The 24,177-nt window shown below is 44.8% G+C and overlaps 1 protein-coding gene across 13 annotated transcripts in view; it reads left to right on the top strand.

Annotated features, from left to right (window-relative positions):
* SGIP1 (SH3GL interacting endocytic adaptor 1) overlaps positions 1-24,177 on the top strand; it is a 275,163-nt gene that overhangs the window by 176,947 nt on the left and 74,039 nt on the right. For 7 of the 13 annotated variants that reach the window (XM_056815004.1, XM_056815003.1, XM_056815002.1 and 4 more), the window contains 6 exons: positions 3,969-3,980; positions 8,577-8,601; positions 9,438-9,489; positions 12,344-12,429; positions 17,153-17,245; positions 22,133-22,207. In XM_056815004.1, coding sequence (XP_056670982.1) covers positions 3,969-3,980; positions 8,577-8,601; positions 9,438-9,489; positions 12,344-12,429; positions 17,153-17,245; positions 22,133-22,207 — 343 coding nt within the window. Of the gene's footprint in view, positions 1-3,934; positions 3,981-8,576; positions 8,602-9,437; positions 9,490-12,343; positions 12,430-17,152; positions 17,246-22,132; positions 22,208-24,177 lie in introns of all 13 variants that reach the window. The other 6 variants (XM_056815005.1, XM_056815000.1, XM_056814998.1 and 3 more) reach the window with 1 other exon arrangement.

Raw genomic sequence — 24,177 nt, 5'->3', positions numbered from 1 at the left:
AGCTCTGACCCTGACCAATTCATTTAACCTTATTTGTCTCAGTTCCCTCATCTATAAAATGAGATGGAGGGGGAAATGGCAAACAACTCTAGTGTCTTTGCTAAGAAAATCTCAAATGGAGTCACAAAGGGTTGGAACACAACTGAAACGACTGAAGAAGAACAACCTTTTCCTTAATTCCTCTTCTTCTTTCACAGCCTGATCAAATATTCAAGTTATTTTGACAGTGATGGCTTGGGGGAGATGGGAGACAAAAATTTAACAACAACAAATGTAAAGTCCTTCACAGGTTCAAAAAATCAGCTTCACAAATGAAAAATGATAGATGGAGGAAATTAGTTTAAATATCCACTTATAATGAAAAAGATAGTGGGAGTGTTCAAGGACAGGAAACTCAATATGAGTCTACGGTATTATATGGTGGCCCAAAAGGGCTAATACTATCTTAGTGCTAAAAGAGGCAAAGTATCCAGAAATCAGGAGCTAAGAAGAGCCCCAACATCTTCTGTCCTGATCAGACTACTTCTGTTCAGTGCTGCCCACTGAATTCTTAGAAGGTCAGTGGCAGAAGGCTTTATGGAGAAAGGCAGCCAAGATGATGAAGTCTCAAGTTCATGTATAGCAGGATCAGTTCATGAAATGTAGGGTGTTTAACCAGAACAATAAAACATTTGGGATAGAAATGATTGCTAACCCTAACTATTCAATGGAATATCATGGGGGGGGGGGAAGGGAACCAATCAGGAACAATGGGTAGAAGTTGACAAGAGGCAGATAGCTTGACTTTGGGAAAATCTTCCCTTTAATGAAAGCAGCCCCAACCCAGGCCCTAGGAGGTGGTGAAATCCCTGTCACTGGAGGTCTTTGATCAAAGGCCGTATGGCCACTTGTTCGGAATATTCTCCCAAGAAGAATGATCAGGTTTGAGGGTTGACTAGATGTCCTTTGAAACTCCAAACACTAAAATTCTAGGATTCCTTGGGGGTTCTACTTCTCCTCTCCTCAAAGGGATCTCATCTTAAACCATGAGAAGATCATTATGATTATTTGTTATTGTTCAGTCATTTCAGTTGTATCCTACTCTTCACAACCCCCATTCCCCCATTGGGATTTTCTTGGCAGAGACCCTGGGGTGGTTTGACATTTCTTCCTCCAGTTCATTTTACAGATGAGGAAACTAAGGCAAAATAAATACCTAGCCCAGGATCATACAGCTAGTAAGTATCTCACACAGATTTGAGCTTGAGAAAATGAGTCTATCCATTGCATTCCCTGCATGCCCTTTCTTGTGATCATAATATTATGTGTTTGGAGACTGCATAGTAGCATATATAGGAATCATTCTAGGAACAAGCATGTAGTAATTGCCCGTTATGTGCCAGGCACAGAAACAGGTGCTGGGAATAGAATGACAGAAGTGGAGCAGGCCCTGCCCTGAAGGTGTTTACATACAAAATAAATACAAGGCAATTTGGAGTTAGAGAGAAGACACCACTAGGGGAGAGAAAAAGCTGAGATTGGATATAGAGAAATAAATGATCCTGTGACAGCTGATGAGTTTGCTAAGAGAGTAGAGAGGGAGAAGGAGAAAGAGAGGAGGGCCAAGGAGAGCACCTTGTGAGACATTCAGTGGGGAGACCAAGAACCAGAGCCATATACTGGAGATGGGCTAGAGAAAGCACTGTCAGGCAGTAGGAAAGCCAGGAGAAAACACTGTCACAAGGAAAGATCTAGAAAGGAGTATTCAGGAGAAGATAGTGATCAACAGGGTTGAATGCTGCTGAGAGTTATAAAAGGATGAGGACTGAGAAAAAGGCATTTGATTTAGAAATTAAGAGAATTGTTCACTTTGCAGAGGGCAGCATCGGTTGAATTATGAGGTTCTTTCTTGAGGTTCATTCTTATTGGAAATAAGAATGTGGAGAGTTTAGAAGCAAATAAGAGATTTCACAGTTAAAAAGATCATTGGTAACCTTGGAGAGGACCATTTCATTGAATAATGAGGCAGAGGGTTTAGCAGAGAGTGAGAGAAGAGGGAGCACTTCCTGAAGACAACTTTCTGAAGTTTGGCTAAGAAAGGGAAGAGTAGATAGTAGATCAGATCAGATCATATAGTAGATGACTGGTTCAAATGGGCATTTTCTAAGGAATGGGAACATAATGAAAGTGTTGGTAGGCAACAGGAGAGAGAGAGAGAGAGAGAGAGAGAGAGAGAGAGAGAGAGAGAGAGAGAGAGAGAGAGAGAGAGAGAGAGCAGTCTACTGGAGAAGTTGAAAGGGGGCAGGATGAAGGGTGAACAAAAAAGAATCTTAAAAAAACCTTTTTAAAATTGAAAAGTTGAAAAAGAACTTCTAGTGAGTTTAACCTAAAACAAGACCATGGTTGCAAAATAAGTAAGCTCCTTGAGGGCAAGGATGAATTTCATTTCTGCTCTGCATCCCCTTCACCTTACAAGAAGGGCTTACATGTAAAAAGAGGTTATGTACTTATTTATATAGGAATTTCTCATGGAATGGGAAGAGGTGATACAAAAATGCTATTGAGTCAATGTCCCTGGACTCTCTTGGGCTTCAGGATTTCTCCAGACAGCCATATTTGCTATTTATATCCGACTTTGGGGTGAGACTGGCCTCTCTAGGATTATAACAGCTCTAAGCCACTCTATTTTTTATGACACTAGCTATTGCCCCTTTGCTTGGCTTATTTTTTTCTCAAGTAGGTGACCATCCAGACTTTCGATCACTTGTCTTCCTCTTGCTCCAATCATTTGGCAAGCTAAACCTTAGAGATAAAGAATAAGAGGGATGGACTATAGGAGAAAGCCACAGACCAGACCAGAGAATTTGCAGCAAGAAATGCCAGCCACCCACCATGGACCAATGCCCCCAATTCATTAGGCACAGAGGAGTGAGCTGTCCACAATTGCCACCATCCTCAGTTTCCTCCCAAACCCAAGTTCCCTTGGATACCAGAAAAGGAGATGCATAGGGGAGACCATAGCTTCCATATTTTACAGACCTGCTCAGATTTCTCCCTGGGTGAGCAAGAAGTCATTTAGTTGTTTTTAGTAACTGATTCATTGTAGACCATGGGGGACTAAGGAATAGTTAGGGTCCTGGGTTCTAGATTTAAACCTGGAAGGGAGTTTTGAGACTGTCTGACCATCCACTTTATAGAAGAAGAAATTGAGGCAGAGGAGAGAAATCAGCATGCCTAAGGTAAGTGGCTTGCCCAAGGAGCAACTGAGCTTTGAACTGATGTCCTCTGCCCACTAATTCTAGTCCCTCCTCTGATAGATGTTGGCTGTGGGACCCTGGGCAAGTCACTTATGTTCTCAGGCAACTCTCCATGACTCTAATGCAGAAAAAAGGGGCTGACCTGCGTTGGCAGCGGGAGTGTCCCTACCTGGAAGTGCTCTATACCCAATCCCCAGCCTTTCTGCTGCGTCAGCGGCTGTTCTCTTCCATCAAAACCAACATCCTGTACTCCATAACGCACTGGCTTAGCCTCCAGCCCTCAACTCTCCTCTCACACACCTTCTCTGCAGAGCCCTAACTAAGCAGGAGCCATTAGGGATCTGCCCAGGGTACTGACACAGAAAGCCCTGGGCTTAGCAGCGAGCCATCCGCAGCAGGAGCCTTCCGCATCCGAAAGATGGCCTCCTCGGTGGTCCCCACAGCCCGGCAGTACCCTCAGTGCCCTCCCCTCTAACTGGGCTGCCCCCAGACCTCCGTTTAAAGAAGGGCTCAGGCCATCCGGCTCTTCCTTTCCACCTGGCTGTTCACCTCAGAACGTCTCCTGGACCAGGACGGCCAGAGCCGCGACGATCCCCGTGGGAAGGGAGGGCCTGATTGCAGGGGGCTATCTGCTTGGATAACTGGGTGAGAGCGAACGCTGCCCAACTCTCTTTACTGATATGTCACTCTCTGACTAGGTATCTGTTCTCTCTTCCTTTTTGCTGATCACAGAGGCGCAGCCCGGTAAGAATTCTCCCATTTTGTATCTTAACAGGGGAGGGGGGGATGAAAGCTTCCCAGGGAGGGGGAGGGGAGGAAGGCGCCTTGTCCTTCAGAGGGTCACGAGGTGCGGTGCCAGAGGATCCCTGGGAAGGGCACCCTCCAAGGGCTTCTTGCTGGAGAATGTGGCCCCGAGTAGTTTTCCAGTCCAGACAATGCTGCTTCTAATCTAATCCCCTACTTGGAAACATGCCAGGGGGATGATTATGAGGAGAGTAAAGAGCCAATAAGGAAAGGATTGCTTTGCAAGACCAGAATGGTCCCTCTCCCCCACCCTGGACCCTAGCCACTGCAGGGTGATGGTGAGAAGCATAAGAGCAGGACTCTCAAAGACTTGTCAAGGGGGAGGGTGCCCCAAGTCATAGGATAGGAAGGAAGGGACCTTTAGGGTCATCTAGACCAATTTCTTCACTTTCCAAGTGGGGAAACTGAGGCCTAGAGGGGTTAAGGACTCGCCCAAGGTCACAGAAATAGGAAGCAGCAGAGGTGAGATTTGAATTCAGGTCCTCTTGTCTCATCACATCCCTTCAATGTTTATTATTGCCTTCTGACAGTCAATCTCATTAGTGTGCCTGAAGCACAGAAATCAGGAACTGGGAGGACATGATAAATTCTTCTCATCATGAACAGACAGAAACGTCTTTGTTTAGTTCCAAATGACTCCAATCAATCTGTTGATTACTCTAAGGAAGCAGAGAGCTTCTCACTAAAACCATATTCAATCTGTGTCAGTCAGTTAGTGGGTATCTCTTAGGAAAAGGCGCTGCTCTCCCTGCATGGTTAACAGCTTCCTATTTACACCTCAGAGTTGTCTCTAGCCCAGTTACCACAGGCCCTATTACTCAGCCAAGTTGGAGGTGATCTCGGCCCAACATTTGAATGTGAAATAGGGGGACTGAAGGCAGCCGCCCGCAAGGGCGAGGGGGACGAAGAGCTTCATCCCCAAATAAGGGAATTCTTTGGTCATAATGCAAAAATCAAAAAGCCAAACCTGGTGTCTCCTGTGGAGGGGATGGAATAAGAGGTCACTTGCCTGACTTCAAAGTGGATTTTTCGATTTTAGTTTCCCAGAATTCCATCTGTGTACATGTGCTAAACTTACCTAGCTCTGAGCCCTTTCCAAACCCCGATGCTCCTGTGCACACTGACTACATTTAAGTGTCATGAACGTTGATTTACAGAAGGACCAGTTTTCCCTGAGGAGATAGAGGCGAAAGGGAGGCTGCAAAGGCTATCTAGTCTGATCCCCTTAGTTTAGAGGCAAGGAAAGTGAAACCCAGGAAAGGTGTGACTTGCCCAAGGTCACCCTGATACTGTCAGAGGTAGGATCTTGGGTCCTCTGACTTCCCACTTTACTGGTCTATAATTTGCTTTTCTAATGACAAAATAGGATCTAGAATCATTGGAGCCCAGGGCTTTTCCCCAATACGCATGTTCCGTAAGTCCCCTGAACTTAAATGTTCTCCTACATTTGGGTCCTGTGTGGCATACACATAAATGGGGGCTGCAGAATTAGAATCTAACCCCCCCAAAAAAAACAATCCCATCTACAAAATGGCCTACATCAACTTATTAATTAATCTCAAGACCAAACTTTCTGGGACCGGGAGCTCGCTCACTTCCAAAGCAGCCCAAGAAGTTTTGGAATAGTTGAAACTGGAAACATTTATTTGAACCAAAATACCTTTCCCAGTATGCTTCCTTCCCCCATTCCAGCTAGTCTTAGTTCTGTGCTCTTGGGCTGAGAACTTTTTTCCCTTTTCACAAGAGAACCCTTCACAGGTGTCATGTGCCCCTGAGCCTCAACTTCTCCAGGCTAAACATTCCCAGTTCCATCATCTAATTCTCAATCAGAGCAGATGGAAGGAGAACCATCATCACCTCTCTAGTCCTGGGCACTATTCATCTCTTCATAGACCAGGACTGTATTGGCTCCAGGGGTAACCGTATCTAACATCTAACATACTGAGCTGGCAGAAAAAAGAATAAGAAAGGGTAGGAGGTGACAGGAAAGGTCCGATTTTTGCTTGATGACAGGAAAGTCTTCTTTCTGGTAAGAGTTGTCTGTCCCCAAGCGGAAGATGGTCTGCTTCAGAAGATAGTAGGTTCCCCTTGACTGAAAGTCTTCTAATACAGGTTGGAAGGCTTTTATTGGGCATGGTATAAAGGGAGGAGGCTGGAGTAGTCTTTCAAGCATAGGTTGAGCCTGATATGACTTCAGTTCTGAAAGTCTGGGACTTTATGACAGGGACCCAAATCTCATTGATGTAGACATTCTTGCTTGCCCCAGTATTCTAATGGGTTGCTACATGTCCTATGGCAGCCTGTTAACCATATGATCCATCTGCTCAGAAGCAGAAAATGAGAAAGTAGTTCTTTCAGGCCATGGATACAATTACAGAGCTCTAGCCCCTTGTCACCAGGCTTAGTTTCTCTCAGCCTATGGCAGTCAAAGGAGAAATGGGCTCAAGACACTAGAATGATCAACAAAATCCTGAAGGCTGGTTTGAAAGTATGGATTGAATGTTCCCCTTCTAGAAATGAGCCTCACTTATAGGAACTTAAAGCAAGATTTTTAGAGCTTCTGTTTAAATCAAATTGCTTACTCCATTCCAATTGGAAGCAAAATGGTGCCCACTATCTAAACCACACCTTAGAAACAGGAAGGGGGAGGGATACCTCATAGGAGGAGTTCTCTTGATATTTTGCTTTTATAAGAATGTCCTGAACTAGTGGTACAAGTAATTCTTCCAGATGGCTACACCAAAGGATACAGTAATAAGTTCCCCAGAGATCATGGATACATAGTTCATAATTACTATGAGGGAGACCCTCAGGCTAAGTTGTGAAAGAGGAAATTTTTTTTATTCTCTTCTTCCTGACATTTCTAGTATACTCTTCCTCCTCTGGGAATCCTATAGTCCATTATCCTCATATTGCCTCACACCACCAGCTCAAGGCAATGATACCCTCCCAAACTCTCTCTCTCTCTCTCTGTCTCTCTCTCTCTCTCTCTCTCTCTCTCTGTCTCTCTCTGTCTCTCTGTCTCTCTGTCCCTCTGTCTCTCTGTCTCTCTGTCTCTCTGTCTCTCTCTCTGTCTCTCTCTCTCTCTCATACACACACACACACACAACTTTCCAATTCTTCTTCTCCAATCAAAATTCATCTGTCTAAATGTTTCCTTTTCTCATAGTCTTACTAAGGGATGGACTAGCTTCCCCTGATTGATAAATCCAAACTTGGATGTTAATGGCTGATAGTGGCTTATTCTTATTCTTCCCTCCAAAAGGACTCCCAGGGACAATGCTTCGACCAAAATTGTTGCTTTCTTAATGCTATTATTTCCAATGTTTTTTGACAGGCAAATCAAGAGAGGTAGATAGTTGGGAGCTGAGGGGGCTTCCCAGAGAGCCCCTCCAATGGAATACTGAACAGTTCTGTACCATTCATGACTAACTCTGGGAATTCCATTTAATTCAGCTAGCCTTTATTACGCACATGCTAATGCACGTCTACTGGGATGAAACAATCTGATGGAGAAACACAAGATTGTTTTAAATTATAGAAGGGAAAGAATAGGAGCAGCTAAGAAAAGGGTCAGTATGAGCATATCCTCCTAGAGGATGTGATCCCTGAGCTGAACACTGAATGGAACTGGGGATTCCAAGAAGTCAAAGGGAGGAGGAGGGAGAGCAATCCAGGCATGAGGCACCCACAACCCATGTGATGGATTGCCCACTGGGAAACAGCTAGTGAGCTAGTTTGGCTGGAATGAAGACAGTAGGGTAGGTAATCTCTATTGAAATGATAATTCTGCTTTGAAGCATGGCTCTGCTTACCCCCTTTCTCTTTCCACCTGTACTTACAAGGGGGCTTCCTAGTCAATATTGCTGATAGTATCTAAAAGGACGTGCCCAGTCTGCATGGTTTTGCCCCAAGTCAAGCAGAATCCTTCATTTGGCCTCGAGTTCTCAAACACTGAAAGTAGTATGTATGGCTCACATTGGTCTGGAAATCAATTTTCAGTCTGTTCAAATTGGAAGATTTGTAAAGAAAGTGATGTATGATCTTGTGTCCATTGATTATTGATGATTGACTTAACAATCAAAGCAAGTCTAAGTACCAAACCCACCCAGATAACTGATTTATCTGGCTCAAAAGTCTTTTACTTGTCTTTCTTTTCTTTTTTGCTTTCCTTCCTTGTTTCCTTCTTCCTTCCCTCTCTTATTTCTTTCTTTCCCTTCCTCCCTTCTCCCCCTCTTTTCTTTCCCCTTTTCTTTCATCCTTTCTTTCTTTCATTGTTGTTCTCCATCTTCTTTCTTCTTCATCTTGATCATCATCATCTTTTTCTTCTTCTCTTCTCCTCTCTCTGTCTCTGTCTCTCTGTCTCTCTCTCTCAATTTTCTTTGGTTTAAATATAAAAAAGATTTCTGTGTGTGCATGTGCTTTTGCATGAAGCCTTTGCTTCTTTGCCCAGCTTAATTGAATGACAGAAATGTGCATATTATGCCAATTATTATATGTGGTCCTAATCCTTATAGTATCTGTTTCTAATTCTAGGGTGCAATTAAAAGGAACTTATCCAGTAAGTATGGCTCCAGATCAAGATGACATCTTGTACAAGGAATACCTTCCTGAAAGAGAGTTCTCTGTATATGTGTGTGTGTGTGTTTGAAATCTGGACTCAGGGTTAATGCCTGAAGCCTACATAGAACTCACTTCTCTTCCTTTACAGCAGAGAGAACTCAATGCCAGCAAGCTCCTGGGGATTCTGTGCTGTCCCTGTCTAAATTCTCCCAACAAATAGGGTTTGGCATTTCTGTAGACTGTAGCCATTTTCGTAGACTGCTTCCCCAGTGGCCCACACTCCATGGACATTTAGGGTTCTGAACTAGGTGAACGTAGCTCACAACGGGAAGAGAGATGGGGGTGATTGATTCTTGATTGGCAAAGTCAGTTAACCAAAGCAATGAAATGAGATATAGTCTACGACAGAATTCCCCTAGAATGATGGGTACAGACTGGGTCATACAAAATGAGCAAGTGTGTTCTCCAGCTTCCTATTTTCTTGGCACCTCAGTGAAGGAAGGGCAGAGGTTATTGATGGGTTGACATTCTTTCCACATTGGCTTAGCAGCTCCTTAAAGCAAATAATCAATGAGCAAGCTTAACCGATAAACCCCGACAATTGACAATTTAGGGGACCAATACAATCTCATTCAATCCAGAAAAAGGACCGTAACCATACATGAATGGACCAAAGATGCTCTTAGACCTGGGCTATGGCATGATAAGCAATTGAATATAGAGTGATTTTGTATGTATCCAGTTGGAGCTCAGACTTACATGTGTAGCTAAATGTAGGAAGTCCCAATGGAAGGAGACAGAATTGTTCTAATCCTATGTTATCCTGTGCCACAGGTGAAGAGGTAGCAAGACCTCGGCGCTCCACACCCACACCAGAGCTCGTAAGGTGAATATGAAAGAGACGATGAGCTTGGGGCAGAATCAGGGGTGTAGACCACCGATTATCAGCTCTCTTCTGATCTGAACTGAATTATACTCATGACTCCCTGTTAATAGGGGGTCTGACTGCAGATGAGGGTCTATAGAATACCACCAGTTCTCCTTCACAGTGCTCCAAGGAGCCCTGTGGGGAAGGGTTAGGTACTTTCAACAGGAATCCACAATTGCTTCCCTCCTGTTCTATCTGATGGAAAGTTTTCACCAGTGCCAAGGTCAGCAGTTAGAAAAGGCATTTACGTTGCCCATAGAGTGGTGAGTGTCAGGTTTGGACCTTGGTTCAAATCTTGGTTCCCTCCCCAATTTTTTCAGTTATAAAATAGGAGACAGGAGGTGACCTAGATGGTCACTGATACCCCTTCCAGCTCTAGATCTATGCTCCTAAGTGAGTGCCTTTGAGCCTCAGTTTCTAGATCTGTAAGATGAAAGGGTAGGGCTAGATGACCTCAGGGGTCCTCTCCAGATTTATGATCATTAGAGTCATAACTAGTGAATAGGAAACAAGGAAACACGATCTAGGACCAAACATGAATCCCATTCTCAAAAATACTTTCTCAATCATCATGGGAAATCCAATTGAGTGGAAGATAGTAGGAATATGAGTGAGGAGATTCATTTTTACAGTGACTTCTAGCCCCTGGAGGAATATATGCAGGAGTTTGGCCCTTTATATATTTTTGCACCCAGGGAAACCTTCTGGTTGCCTTGTCCAATGTGTGATCCAAGTTATAGACTTTGTGACAAATGTGTGCCAGATCTCAGACATGCGTGTGCCACCACTTACGTGTAGTCTGGCTAGGAAGTTGTTTAGATGTTTTATAATTCCTAAACAAAGCCAGATCTGGTCCCAAATATTCTCCACTTATGAATTTATTAGTCTCATTTATGGAAATGAGACAATGTGCTTCCTTCTGCATAATCAGACAAATAGGACGAGAACAAATTTCAATCCCTGGATCGTAGTTTCGAGCTGGACGGGGACCTGAAAGATCATCTAATCAAGTCGGTCAAACAGTCCACCTGTACTGATTGGTGCTTACTCCATGCCCAGTAGTAGGGATATAGAGATCTCCAGAAAGGGTCCTGGCCTCAAGGAGCTTACATTGGAATATGAGAAACAATATACACATAATTAGATATGCCCAAGACACGTACAGTTTATGTGGAAAATGCCCCGAGACTTACAAAAGCCTCATTTTACAAAGTAGGAAACAGAGTCCCCCAAAAGAGGGGAAGTGAGTTGCCCAAGGTCACACTGCTTATGAAAACCAGTGCTGGGATTTGAACCAGGTCCTCTGATTTCAAATCCAGGACTCCTAGCATTCCACATCACTGTTATCTCTACTTGAAATTTTGATTTTAAATCCAGGATTCTGACTGTCCTTTCACTGAGTTGGATAGACGGAAGGCTGTTGTTAAGACCTACGCAGTCCTCTAAGAAGGTGCTTTGAGATGATAGGAAAGGCAGGTGTTATATATTCAATATTAGTTTTCAATTCAACAAGCATGTCTAAGCTCCTCCTCTGTTCCAGAGACTAGAGCCACAAAGACCGAAACACTAGTCCCTGCCTTGGAATTATTCTGTTTGTTCTCTCATCCAGTTGGGTGAAATCACGATACTCTAACATAATTAACTTGCCCGTACTTTGTTTCTGTCAGCATCAGGGCTTCTGTCTGTGCGTCCCTCTCAGATGTCCTGTAGACAGAGGCGGAGTCGCCCCCGTCCTGTTTATTGACACCTTTATTTGTTTCCATGCACACCCATATAATCTGAGACTTCACTGAGCTTTCATTTGGCTGCAGCCTTCAAGAGTTCATGGGAAGCACTAGACTATGAGGGAAAGGGGACGCCTCGGGGGCTTTAGTCCTCTCTTTGTCCCCACTCCACTCACGATCGAGGGATCGCATCCAATCCCAGTCTGTTCCATTTGCCTCCTCTTCCACACACTTAACTGGTTGCCTCGTAATTTCCCAAATAAGGTCGGGTACCGGCTCTCTTCATCGTAGGCATGTGTATGGGGTCAACATTGGTCAGTCAACAAGTAGCTGATGTGGCCGGGTAGATAGGGAGTCGGATGTGGAATCGAGAGGACTAGAATTTGAATCTTGTCTAAGACACTTAATAATGGCTAATATTTATTGAGTGCTTTATGGTTTGCAACATGTTTTACAGGTATTAGATCATTTATCTTCACAACAGCCCTGCAAGGGAGGTGCTATTATCAGTCCCATTTTACAGATGAGGCCACTAGAGTCATACATTTGGGCAAGTTCTTTAACCTCTCTCTCAGCCTCGGTTGTCTCTTCTGTAAATGAAAAGGACTGGATTCGCTAGTTTCTAAGGTCTCCTGCCTTAATCTGTGATCTATTATAATAATCTACCCACTGGAGATTCAGAGAAAGACAAAAACACTGTCTGCCATCGAGAGGCTGGTCTAATGTCCCTAACCTTCTATACACAGCATAGAGATCGACTCAATGGAAGGCGAGGGGCTGGGAGAAGGCAGAGGGGTGACAGGATCATAGCAACTATGCTGGGGTTTGGGCTAAGACAAAAAGAAAAGCTATCCCTGCCCCCAAGAAGCTTCCATGTTATTGGGGATGGAAGGAGTACACCTGCATGGAAACACTGAGGTTTTTTGGTAGGTCTGTGGAGAGGAAATAGAAGAGATTTTGAACATCTAGAGGACCAGGACAGGTGCACTTAGCCACATGCACAGCCCCAGAAATATTCGTGGTGCCAACATCCAGGTTATTAACATTCTTCATCTTTTCTGCGTTTGCCTTGAATGTGTGGGATCCAGCAAAAAGGCTCCAGAGGACCCCGTGGCTCTTGCCCCGCTGTTTGGCCCTCCTTTGGAATCAACGTTTGAAGAGCAGAAATCTGAAGGTAGGAAAACCCTGCCTGCTTGCCTGCCTATGCAGAGATGCCCAGTCCCAGAAGCACCAAAAACCTAACTTGCCTTGGTGTCTCCAGCACCTCACCCAGTGCCTGCCACAAAGGAGGCATTTAATTAGTATTTTGGGGGGCAACTAAGTGGCCCAGTGGATAGAAGCCCAGGCATGGAGTCCAAAGGACCTGGGGTCAAATCTGGCCTCAGACATGTCCTAGCTGTGTGACCCTGAGCAAGTCACGTAACCCCTATAGCCTAGCCCTTAATGCTCTTCTGTTTTGGAACAAATAACTAGTATTGATTCTAAGACAGAAGGTAAGAGGTTTAAATATATATATATACACACACATACTCCCGTATTAAAGATCACAAGTATCTTCCCCCAATCATCCACCAGCATGAAAGGACCCTGCAAATATCCTGAGAAACTCCTGGGGTCCGTGGCCTCAAGGATAAGATGGTCCAACATCCAAAGACACTTGATGTGAGATGCTGACCAGGCATCTTTCTCTTTGTCTCTCTTTGAGCGTAGATGCTCTCAGGTTCACGGATTTCCATTCTATCAAAATGTGAAAGAAGCAGCCAGTTAGTCGGTAAACACGTATTAAGCACCTACTATGTGCTAAGCATTTGGGGTACAAAGAGGCAAAAGACAGACTCTGCCCCTAAAGACCTCACAATCTAACAGGGGTTAAGGGGCAAACAGCTACACTCAGAGAAGCTATAAACAGGACAAACTGGAAACAATCAGCAGAAGGAAGGCAACAGAATTAAGGGGGGATGGGGAAACGATGAAATTTGGGCAGTCTTGCATAGTGGATAGAATCCTGAATGAGGCATCAGGAAGACGTGGCATTAAATCTCACCTCAGACCCTTCCTTGCTATATGGTCCAAAGCAAGCCATTTGACTTCACTGTGAAATGACTGGCCTCAGTTTCCTCATCTGTAAAACAAAGGAGGAACACTCAGTAGTGGCAAAGATCCCTTCCAGACCTGGGTCTGTTTTCTTGTGGCCTCAGTAGAGGCTGGCCCATGGCTGAAAAAGCAGCTGTTACTCATTCATTATTTGGGCAGCTGAGAAATACATTTCGGGAAGAAGTATGCGCAGGAGCATCAACCATCCTGCTGGGCTCGTGCGGAGATTACTCCTGGCAAGGTTAAATTTCCTCAGGGCTTAAGTAACAGTAAATAACTTCACTTGGTCAGGACTGAGATAATATACAGTTGGCTCTCAGGAGATGGGCTCCACTCCCTGAGTCTGTATTTCTGCCAATGCTCGGCGCCGCAGGGAGGAGAGACAGGATGGGTTCTTGGAGTGTTCCATTTGGTGCCACTGAGCCAGGACCATTAGATAGCGGCAGGAAGGAGATCATGTGGAATTCTGTGATGCCCAGGGGGCTGGAGGTTTGGGGATGGCTTAGCCATGGATAGAGGGATCTGAATTTCACTGAACGATCCTTGAGAGGCTCACATGGAGGAATGGGGTGGCTTTTTATCTGAGTGATGTGCAGGACAGAACATGGGTTCCCAGGCTCCCATCTGACTTTTAGGGCTGGAATGGCTTCATTTCCAAAACTGGGATTTCACTGGCCCTGTTTCCAGATCCATGTAATAAGCTGTAAAAATGGAATTCTGGTGTCTCTAAAGCTTTGGGAGACAGATCAAGACCTCGAACCTCACCTCAAAACAAATATAAAATTCCTTAGAAACCAAAGTGGGAGCTGGAGATATGAAGCCCCAATTAAGGCAAGCCTTGGCTCCCAAGGAACATTCTACTGAGGGGAGCTGGGTAGGGACTGGACTTGGGATTTCATTGTTCCAGGGAACTCCCAGGTGAGGAAACCTCCTCTCCCAATGCGAGGCATACAAGTTAGAGTCTTCCAGTAGCTGATTCCCCGGAGAGACTTGCCCAGGATCACTGGGCCAAAGAGAAAAGGGAAGATTTCATCTCAGATTTTCTATCCACTTGGAGGATGCAATTCCCCACATCTCCCCCCTAATCTATGGATGGGGTTGGAGGATAATGATGTCAGGGAATAACTATCAAGCCAAAAAGATTGTCTAACATAAACCATTCTCGCTTTAGAGTCTAGAAGAGCCCAATTCCAATTCTGCCTCAGATATTAGCTATAGTATGATTTTGATAGAGTCCCTTAGCCTCTCTGCCTCAGCTTCCCCATCTATAAAATGGGAATGATAGTAGTGCATGTCTTCCAGGGTTAGTGGGAGGTTCCAATGAGATAATAGTTATAAAGCACTTTACATGCTTTAAAGTGCTCTATATATACAAACTAACTATTATTATTATTACTATTATTATTGAAGGCATACACAAAGAGAAGCAATGTGATACAAAAGATAAAACACTGGACATGGAATCAGAAAAACCTGAGTTCACGTCCTGCCTCAGCCACTTAACTAGTCATATGGTCCTGTATGAAGGACCTTAACTCCTTGGGGCCCCAGTTTATTGTTATTAATAATAATAGCATTATTATTATTAATAGCTAGCATTTACTAGCTGTGTGGTCCTGGACAAGTCCCTTCTCCCTATGTGCCTCAGTTTCCTCATCTGTAAAATGGGCTAGAGAAGGAAATGGCAAACCACTCTAGTGTCTCTGCTAAGAAAACGCCAAATGGGGTCAATGAGAGTCAGACTTGACTGAAATAACTAGACAATCGCATTTATATAGTCCTTTGACAATTATAAAATGCTTTATGGATATTATTTCTTGATCCCCATAACAACCATAGGAGATATGTGATATTATTATCCTCATTTTACAAATGGCAAAACTGAGGTTGAGGAAGTAAAGGTGACTTGCTCAGGGCAACAGGACTTGGAGGCAGGATTCAAACTCAGGTCTTCTTGACTCCAAGTCCACCGCACCCCCTAGCTGCCTCCTTGAAAACGAGGGGGTAAAATTCAGTGGCCTCTGGGGTCCTTTCCTGTTCCATGTCTATGATCCTGTGTGTGCCGGACGCAGCCAGGAAGAGCAGAGTTCGCATCCTGCTTGGATATTTGTTAGGCTTGTGACTGTGGGTGGACAAGTAGCTTCATTTCTCAGCCCCTTCTGTACCAGGACTCCCAGAGCAAACCCCGTCCCTGGCTCATTGGGATCATCCAATGAGATCACTTAGATAAGGGACTTTACAAACCATAACAGACTACAGAAGCGTCCATTTGATTCTGAAAGCACCTATTAGACCCTGATTGTATACCAGGTGGGGTGCTGAGTCCCGAGAAGGCAAAAGTCAACAGGGAATGTTGGGGCTGCTTCCTGGGGGGACCCTAGGCTATGATCCTCCCAAGTCAGGGAGCAGGGGAGCCTCTTGCTGACCACCCACAAGCCCCTCTCCTTGCCTTCTCCTTCCTGCCTGGCTCCCCCTTTTCCCTCACCTCCCTTCTTTATGAGGCACCTGAAGGAACAGAAAGTAGCAATAAAGAAATCCTCCTTCCAGTGTCCTTGGACCAGCACCAAGTGAGCAGGGAGACATGAAGTCGAGGCTGTTAAACCCCCTTCTGGCCTTTGTTACTCAGGGGCTCCTCGTCCCGGGCTTCTTTTTATGATTAAGACCCTGGATGTGGCCCAAGAATTTTTTCAATTTCAAGTTTGGGAGCTAAAAAAAATCTCAAAACAAAAGCCTTGGCTGCTGTGAGGCACGCAGTCACCCGATTAGTGCGGGTTAGTGTCTATAGCAGGCTCTGACATTTATAGAGTGTTTGCAACTTTGCAAAGAGTTTCTCACCTCAGCATCTTCTCATCTGATCCTTGCATACCTTCTTGAGATTGACATCCCAGTTTTTATTATCCCTATTTTATAGATGAGGAAACTGAGGCTCACAGAAGTTAAAATGACTTGTCCAAAGTCATACAACCTACCACTGTAGGTATCCGAAGCAAGATTTGAACCCAAATCTTCCTGACTTCAGATCCAACAGTTCTTCCACAACCTCTCTCCCCACCGCCATGTTCACAGGGAATAGGCAAAGGAATGATACCCCAAAGGGGTTAATAACACTTGCTCTTTCAGTCAGCACTAGAAACCTCACCACCAACAAAGGACAAGCCCCACCAAGAATGGACCCTGAGAGAATTATTCAGGAGGAAAAGATTTTAGGTTCTTAAGCATTCTAGAAATGCCAACTATTGCTGTCGTGTTTATTATTGGACAGCTAAGTGGCACAGTGGATAGAGCACTGGACCTGGAGTCAGGAAGACCTCAATTCAAGTTCAACCTCAGACACTGATAAGTTCTAGGAACCCGAGCAAGTCGCTTCACCCTGTTTGCCTCAGTTTCCCTCTCTGTAAAATGAGCTGGAGCAGGAAATGGCAAACCATTCCAGTGTCTTGCCAAGGAAACTCCACATGGGATCACGCAGAGTCAGACACAACTGAACAACAATAAATCGTAGTAGTAGTAGTGATAGTAGTAGTGGCGGTGGTGGTGGTGGGGTGGTAGTAGTGATAGTAGTGGTAGTGGTAGAGGTGGCAGTATTGAAGGCACATCCAAAAAGAAGCAATGTCACGCGCAGCAGAGCTCTGGACCTGCTATTAGACTTCCTTAGATGCCGAGTCCTGGAAAACAAGAGAGTGAAGGTCTAAACTCTGTCCAGTTCGAGAGCTGACCGGTGGGGGCGGGTGAACAAGAACGGACGGGGCGCCTGTGAGGGTCCCTTGCCCAGCCCCTGCCTCACTTTTCTCCTGTACTTCTAGTTCCTTTAGATCAGCCGGAGATCTGGGGCTCTGTCCAGCCAGTGAATGCAAGCCTTGAGTCTCCAAAGTTAACAAGACCTTTTCCCACTGGAAGTAAGTCAAGTGTCTGCTTTGTCTGGGTAAATGTGACTCATTTTACTGTCTGCTAGAGAAGTTGGACCCCCATCAGGGCCTGTGGAGGCTTTCCTGAGGCTGCTTTGCTGTCAAGGGCTCCATGCAACATTCAAGGAGTGCCTTGGACTTGTTCCTTAGCACTTAGAGGCAGGAAAACAAGGATTTCCTCAGCCCTGGTTCGCCCTGAGGCGTGGGAGGGATTGAGGGAAGAACCGAACCCATTGCAGTCAGGGCATCACCAAGCTCTGCCCCAGGACACGGCTTTGCCCCATGAGGACAGGAATAGCGATAGACCTCTGTTTGCATTGGACAAGAGCATTCCCGGGGGAGGAAAGTCCTTTTACTACTGCCTAACCTAGCGTGGACTCAGGCACTGAGATGAAATGATTTCCCCAAGATCCGATAGTATCATAGTGAGACTTGAACTCAGGACAGCTTCAAGGGCAGATCTCTATCGGTGTGCCATGAAAACCACACTCAGTAACTCTGGCCTGACCCCAACAATGAAGCTTCAGACAAGCCCCTGAAGAATCACAGAATCTTAGCTTTGCAGGGAGCCCAACCTGCAGCTGAACAAGAATCCTCTCTAGGGTGCAGCCAAGAGGCAAACCAGTCTTTGCTTGAAGATGGCCCTTTGGCCAGGCAGAGCCCACGAGCTGGGAGGCGGCTCATTCCAATTAGCCAGGCTGCATGCAGCGAGGAAAGGCCATTCTCTTCCAGGTGCCGCCACGCTAGGCATGGGGAATGCAAAGCCAAATGCTTTCAGGAGTTGGGGATGGCTCCAATTAGGACATTTTTCCTCATGTGAACTCTGGAGTGAGCCTCTTCTCATGAAACCAGAAGGAGCAGGACCACTGCACACACATGTCCTCATCCCACTCCTTTAGGGGACATTCGCGGTGAAATCACACCTCGACTCGAATGGAACCCAGAACAACTGAGGCCAGGAAAGAGGAAGAAAAGGAGGCTCTGAGAAGAGGTTAGAGAGCAGCACAGTCAGGCTAGGGTTTTTCCCACCTCCCACCTCTTTGTCTTTGCACAAGGCTGTGTCCCACGCCTGAAATGCTCTCCCTTCTCATTTCTTCCTCTGGGAATCCCTCAATCTTTTCAAAACTTAGCCCAGTGCCAGCTCTTAAATGAAGACTTTCCTGATCTGAACCTCTGCACACATACACATAGCACAATCTGTGTTAAAAGTTCACTTTTATTTACTCATCCACATAAAGGTAAAAATCTCCCAGCCTGGGATCCCCAAGGCCACTCCCTGAAGAGCACCCAGCCCTGAGAACCCCCTTAGGGTTCTGCAATAGGACTCTACTTCCTAGTGAATATAATCAGCTGACATTTCTTAAACCCCTCCTCTGTGAAGGACTTTGCACTTAGAGCTGAAAATTCAAAGGCAGTCTGTCCTTAAGGAGCTTACCATATAGGCAGGGAAGAAAACACAAATGTCTACCAATCATTTAGCCTACATACCTACCATTTGTCTATCTATCCATTTATCTACCTACCTACTGTCTTCCTGTCCAGTAACCTATCAACCTATCTATCATCTATGTGCCTATCTATCCATCCATCTATCCATCCATCCATCTATCTATCTATCTATCTATCTATCTATCTATCTATCTATCTATGTCTGTCTGTCTGTCTGTCTGTCCATCCATCCATCTATCTGTCTGTCTGTCTGTCCATCCATCCATCCATCTATCTAATCTAATCTAATCTAATCTATCTATCTATCTATTTATCTATCCATCTATCTATCTGTCTATCCATCTATCTATCCATCTATCTGTCTGTCTGTCCATCCATCTATCCATCCATCTATCTTATCTATCTATCTATCTATCTATCTATCTATCTATCTATCTATCTATCCATCCATCTACCTATCTATCTATCTATCTATCTATCTATCTATCCATCTATCTATCTATCTATCTATCTATCTATCTATCTATCCATCTATCCGTCTATCCATCTATCTGTCTGTCTGTCCATCCATCTATCCATCCATCTATCTTATCTATCTATCTATCCATCTATCTATCTATCTATCTATCTATCTATCTATCTATCTATCTCTCCATCTCTCCATCTATCTATCTATCTATCCATCCATCTCTCCATCCATCTCTCCATCTATCTGTCTGTCTATCTATCTATCTATCTATCCATCTGTCTGCCTCTCTCTCTATCTGTTTGTCTATCTACGTCTGTCTATCTATCTACCCATCTATCTATCTATTGGCTTCCATTTGTTAATTACTCCCCATTTATCCTTTATGTATCCTGATAAATAGATATAGATATATGTCAGGATGGCAAAAACATTTTCTCTTTTTATATCCCTCAATGCTTAGCACAGAGCCTTGCATATAATAAACACGTTATAACTGTTTGTTATTTGATTGATTATTTATATCTATGTACAAATACAAACAAGATGGGTTTTGTACCCAATAAGATTTAAAGATGACTTAGGAGCTGGGGAGGACATAGCATTACAAAAATAATCTATTTTTCAAATCTTTGAAAGATTTAAAGGTAACTTTAGGGAAAGACCCTGCAGCTAGAGGAAACAGGGAAGACTTCATGTAGAAAAAGGTGGTGCCTGAATTGAGTCTTGAAGGATATGAGGGAGTCTGAGGTGGAGATGAGGAGATGAGCACCTTCTAGGCAAAAGGAACAGTCAGAGGAAAAACACAGAGAGGGAGGATTATGTGCCATTATGAGAAACAGTGCGAAGGCTAGTCTGTCTGAACTATAGAGCACCTAATTGGAGGGGGAGGGAATCCAATTCAGTAAACATTTAGTAAGCATCTACTGTGTGCCAGGCACTACTAAATTCCAGGGAATCAAAATGAGACAAGAGGCTATCTTTGCCCCCAAGGAACGTACACTCTAAGGGGGAATATGTGAGAGGATCCAAAAGTAGTTCTGAGCAAGGTTAGGAAGGACAACCCAGAAAGCCCCATCCCAAATCAGTCAGTGACCAAAGCTCCAGACCCCTGAGCAGGGCACAGAAGACTCACATAGCAAGGGAAAAAAGATCAACCAAATTGTTCATGGCAGCAGAAAGGGGCCCACTTGCCCCAGCTCAGAACAGGGGCTCATATCACACCTCATAGTCAGGAGTAACTAGACCATAAAACAAATAGCAGAGTCTGGGTAAAGGTTCTTGCAGAACTTTGGGATACCTGGAGGAGTTATTCTGAGCCCTTCCAATCTGCCAAATATGGGGGTCGGGGAGCAGGGATTGGGGGCGTTTTCATCACAAGGGAGCAGGTGTGAGATGTTTGGCTTGACTCAAGGGAGAGGGAGTTTGCCTGTTGAACAACCTTTTTCATTTTTCGCTGGACCCAGGCATGGAGGGGGATGACTGCCTGGAGAAGAGAAGCCACCTGATTTTGTTTTTATTCTCAAAGATTAACTGGATGGCTCCTGTGTCTACTCAAGACTCGGGCAGGTTGAGATCAGTTTCTTTCTGCAGATATGGCCAGTCTTCGTTGAATACTGTACGAATCCACTCTCTCAGCTCCACAGATGCCTCAGCGCTGTAGCTTGGAATCCCTTCATGCCTTCAGGGATAACCAACTCATTCTCTGGTAGCCAGTCTTCAGGTGATGGAGCTCTTTAGAATTTAACTGAGGACAAGGCATGCCCTCCATCACCAGGCTCTCAACTTTTAATCTTTCCAGCTTTATAGAAACATCCAGAGCTGGTGTTTCACTGTCAGAGCCTCTGAGAATGCAGGGCCACCCCCACATCACAGTGAAGCACCAGAAGAGAATGTCAGTGACAATATGTACAGCATAGAAAATTTTAAAATCTTCTGTATCGATTATAAATCACTGGAGTGGCCCAGAGACAGGAGGTCCTGAGTTCAAATGTGGTCTCAGACACTTACTAGTTATGTGACCCTGGGCAAGTCACTTAACTCCTATCACCTGGCCCTTACCATTCTTCTGCCTTGGAACTAATACTTAGTATTGATTTTAAGATGGAAGGGAAGGGTTTTTAAATAAATCAGTGCAGTACTTGACAGGTTCCTTGCTATGAATGGTTCTTCTGCCCTCTGTGGACATCTCCTCTGCCTGGAGACTCATCTCATGCCTGAACCACCATTTCTAGAGGTGCCCAAGTTATCCCTATTCTCTTCACTCTCTGGACTTTTCTGCTTTGCTCTAGAACCCCCAGAATTTCCCCAGTTCCTTTTCTGGATGGCCTCCCCCTTTAGAACATAAGGCTCTTGTGGGTCTTTTTTGTGTGCATTCATATTTTCAGAGCTAAGAACAGTAACTGGTTCATAGCTGTCTACACTCTATTCTCTATCCATTCTTGTCCTTTAAGAGTTAAATAAAAACTTCTTATTGGAGCTACCCATTCGGAGAATGGGCTGCCTTGGGAGAAAGTCGATTTCTCCTCATAGAAAGCCTCTAAGAATAGGTACTGTGATCACTTGGCAAGAACAGTGTAGAGAGAATTCTCTGGGGGCTGTGATGAACTTGATGGTCACAGTGTGCAAAGTCCACGAGAGAACGATTGTGGAATAGGGCTCTGAGATGGCAAGTCACCTCCTGGGGCCAGCAGGGATCCAAGATCCTCTGCAGTGCTTCCTGGGCATTGGGTGCTCCCGACACTTTCCAGGGACCTAATGTTGGCAGCAGTGATCTGGGAGGGGACGGATAAGGTCAACGATTCATTTTCCTACCTGGAAATGTGTACAAGTAGGAATATCAGCTTCAAGAGCAGGAGCAGGCTGGACCTCAGCCCGCAGAGCTGTGTGAGACAGACAGTGTTCTTTCTTTTGCCGCCGACGCTGCTCGGATCACTAACGTCCAGCTTCTCCTCTCTTCACAGCACCTCCGCCCTTGCCTCCTAAAAACGTACCAGCCACCCCACCTCGAACGGGCTCTCCTCTAACAGTGGGACCAGGTAAACTGAAAAGAGACCTTTCTTCCATTTGGGACTAGATAAGTGACACTCGAGACCCCGGCTCTGTAAGAAGGAAGCTTAGCTTTTTCTGGCCAAACCAGAATTCTAAATGTTTTTCCTAGAGTCTGACAAGGATGGATGTAGACATTGGTTTGATTCCATTATGGGTTCTGTCGCTTTGGAATTGTACTTTCTTTATGCTTGGCTTTCCTTCCCTACAGGAAATTATCTACACTGAGAATGAATGTTCTCCTTTTTCTTCCTGCATTTGTTGTTGAAAAGAGAGGAGGAATCCTTTCACTCCCAAGACCTGAGAAAAATCTCGGGTTCAGAAAAGGGGGGACGTTGTCATTTGGTGCCCAGCGTCCTGGTTTTCATGTCAGGATTTGAACAGTTGATGAGGTCTCCTAAGACACGGATTAGGTTTTCATTTGTCCAAGGCCACTCCCACCCACGGGGGTCCGGCATGCTCTGGGGATGGCAGAGCTCTCCTGAAATGTGCACGGACAAAGATGTTCCCCCAGGAGTTTTTTGAAATAAAATGAGTATCTCAAATATGGAGGAGGCCGGAGCAGTGGCTGCCTGGAGACCTTGTAGCTCACACACATCTCTCTACATCACCTCCCTTAATCTTTGCCCCATCTCTTGGGCCTTGGTTGATCCAGCATTTAACCCTGCTTGTGCTTCTTTGGAGACTCAGGCCTCCATCACCTTCCTAATCCCTCTTGGGTTCCCTTGGAGCTGTTTGGGCAGCTCACAGACCACACCATGTATCAGTAAGAGCAAATGAATCCAAATGGTGATGGGCCGTCTATTTCCTTGGGTTTTCTTGTTGTAAACCCAGTTGGCTCTTTCCCTTTTCCCATCCCTCCCCACTCCCTAACATCCCGACAGCAGGTAAATACGTCTCCAGGAAACAAAGCTATTGATAAATGTCAAGGATCATTGTCTATTGGTCTAAAGCATTAGCAGCTTTCAAAAATCCATTCCTTGTAAAACCATTTAGAGTTTGAGGCTACTAAGTCTGGTCTCCTCGTTTTACAGATGAGGAAACTGAGGCCCAGAGCATTTAAAGGAAGCCCACATTGAGTTAATAGAAAAGCAAAGGTTCAGGTCTGGCAGGCCCTTGAATCTTAGATCTGGTGTTCAGAATTTCTAGGGCTCATAGTTCCAGAGTTGTAGGATACATGAGAAATGGATCTTCTTTTTGCAAAAATCCATCAATGACCTCCAAAGGCTTTAAAGCTTGGTTTTATCATCTAAAACTGAGGCCAGACTTCTGAGAAAACTCTACTATTGATTCCCCAAGGAGGAAGTCAAGGGTGTTGGAGTTTTCTTTTGTTACTGTGTTAAAGTCAGAGGAATAGATGGAGAAATAAACCAAATTAAATAGATGAATGAAAAAAAAAAGAAATGAGTAAAGAAAACCAAGAAGAATGGATGGGAGCCCAAATGTCAAATGAAAATGTAAGGATTCCCCCTCCCCCCATTATCCTTTCAGGGCTCCATTGGGTAACTGTTCTATTCTCAGATGTAAAGAAACAGTAAATGGTTCTTGAGTTTTTGCTTCATCAGCAGGGGCAGTGTTTCCCTTCTCAGGCATAGGACTGGACTAATGTCTCTAGGTCTAGGAAATGCCTTTTTCAATATCATCAGGGCCATCCTGGTGGTTCCCTGATTGTGTCAATATTCCTTTGGATGAATTTGGGACTTGCTGGGTTGAGCACAGGCTTTCAGGACTAAAGATCCCAGTTAATTAGGCTGTGAATCTTCAGATAACTGAATGGAATAGACACCAGCATGAGATGAGACACCCTGTGACCCACTGTTCAATATGAGGGGTGAGACTCAATTTGCAAATGGCCACTATAGATATGAGTTAGTGATCGATGTCATAGAATCCTAACATTACAGTTGGGAGGGAACTTGAAAGCTCCTTTATTTCTTAAAGATGAGGAAACTGAAGCCCA

Source organism: Monodelphis domestica, chromosome 2 (assembly GCF_027887165.1).
Source record: "Monodelphis domestica isolate mMonDom1 chromosome 2, mMonDom1.pri, whole genome shotgun sequence".
NCBI lineage: Eukaryota > Metazoa > Chordata > Mammalia > Didelphimorphia > Didelphidae > Monodelphis > Monodelphis domestica.
This window is presented reverse-complemented; position numbering and strand designations above follow the sequence as displayed.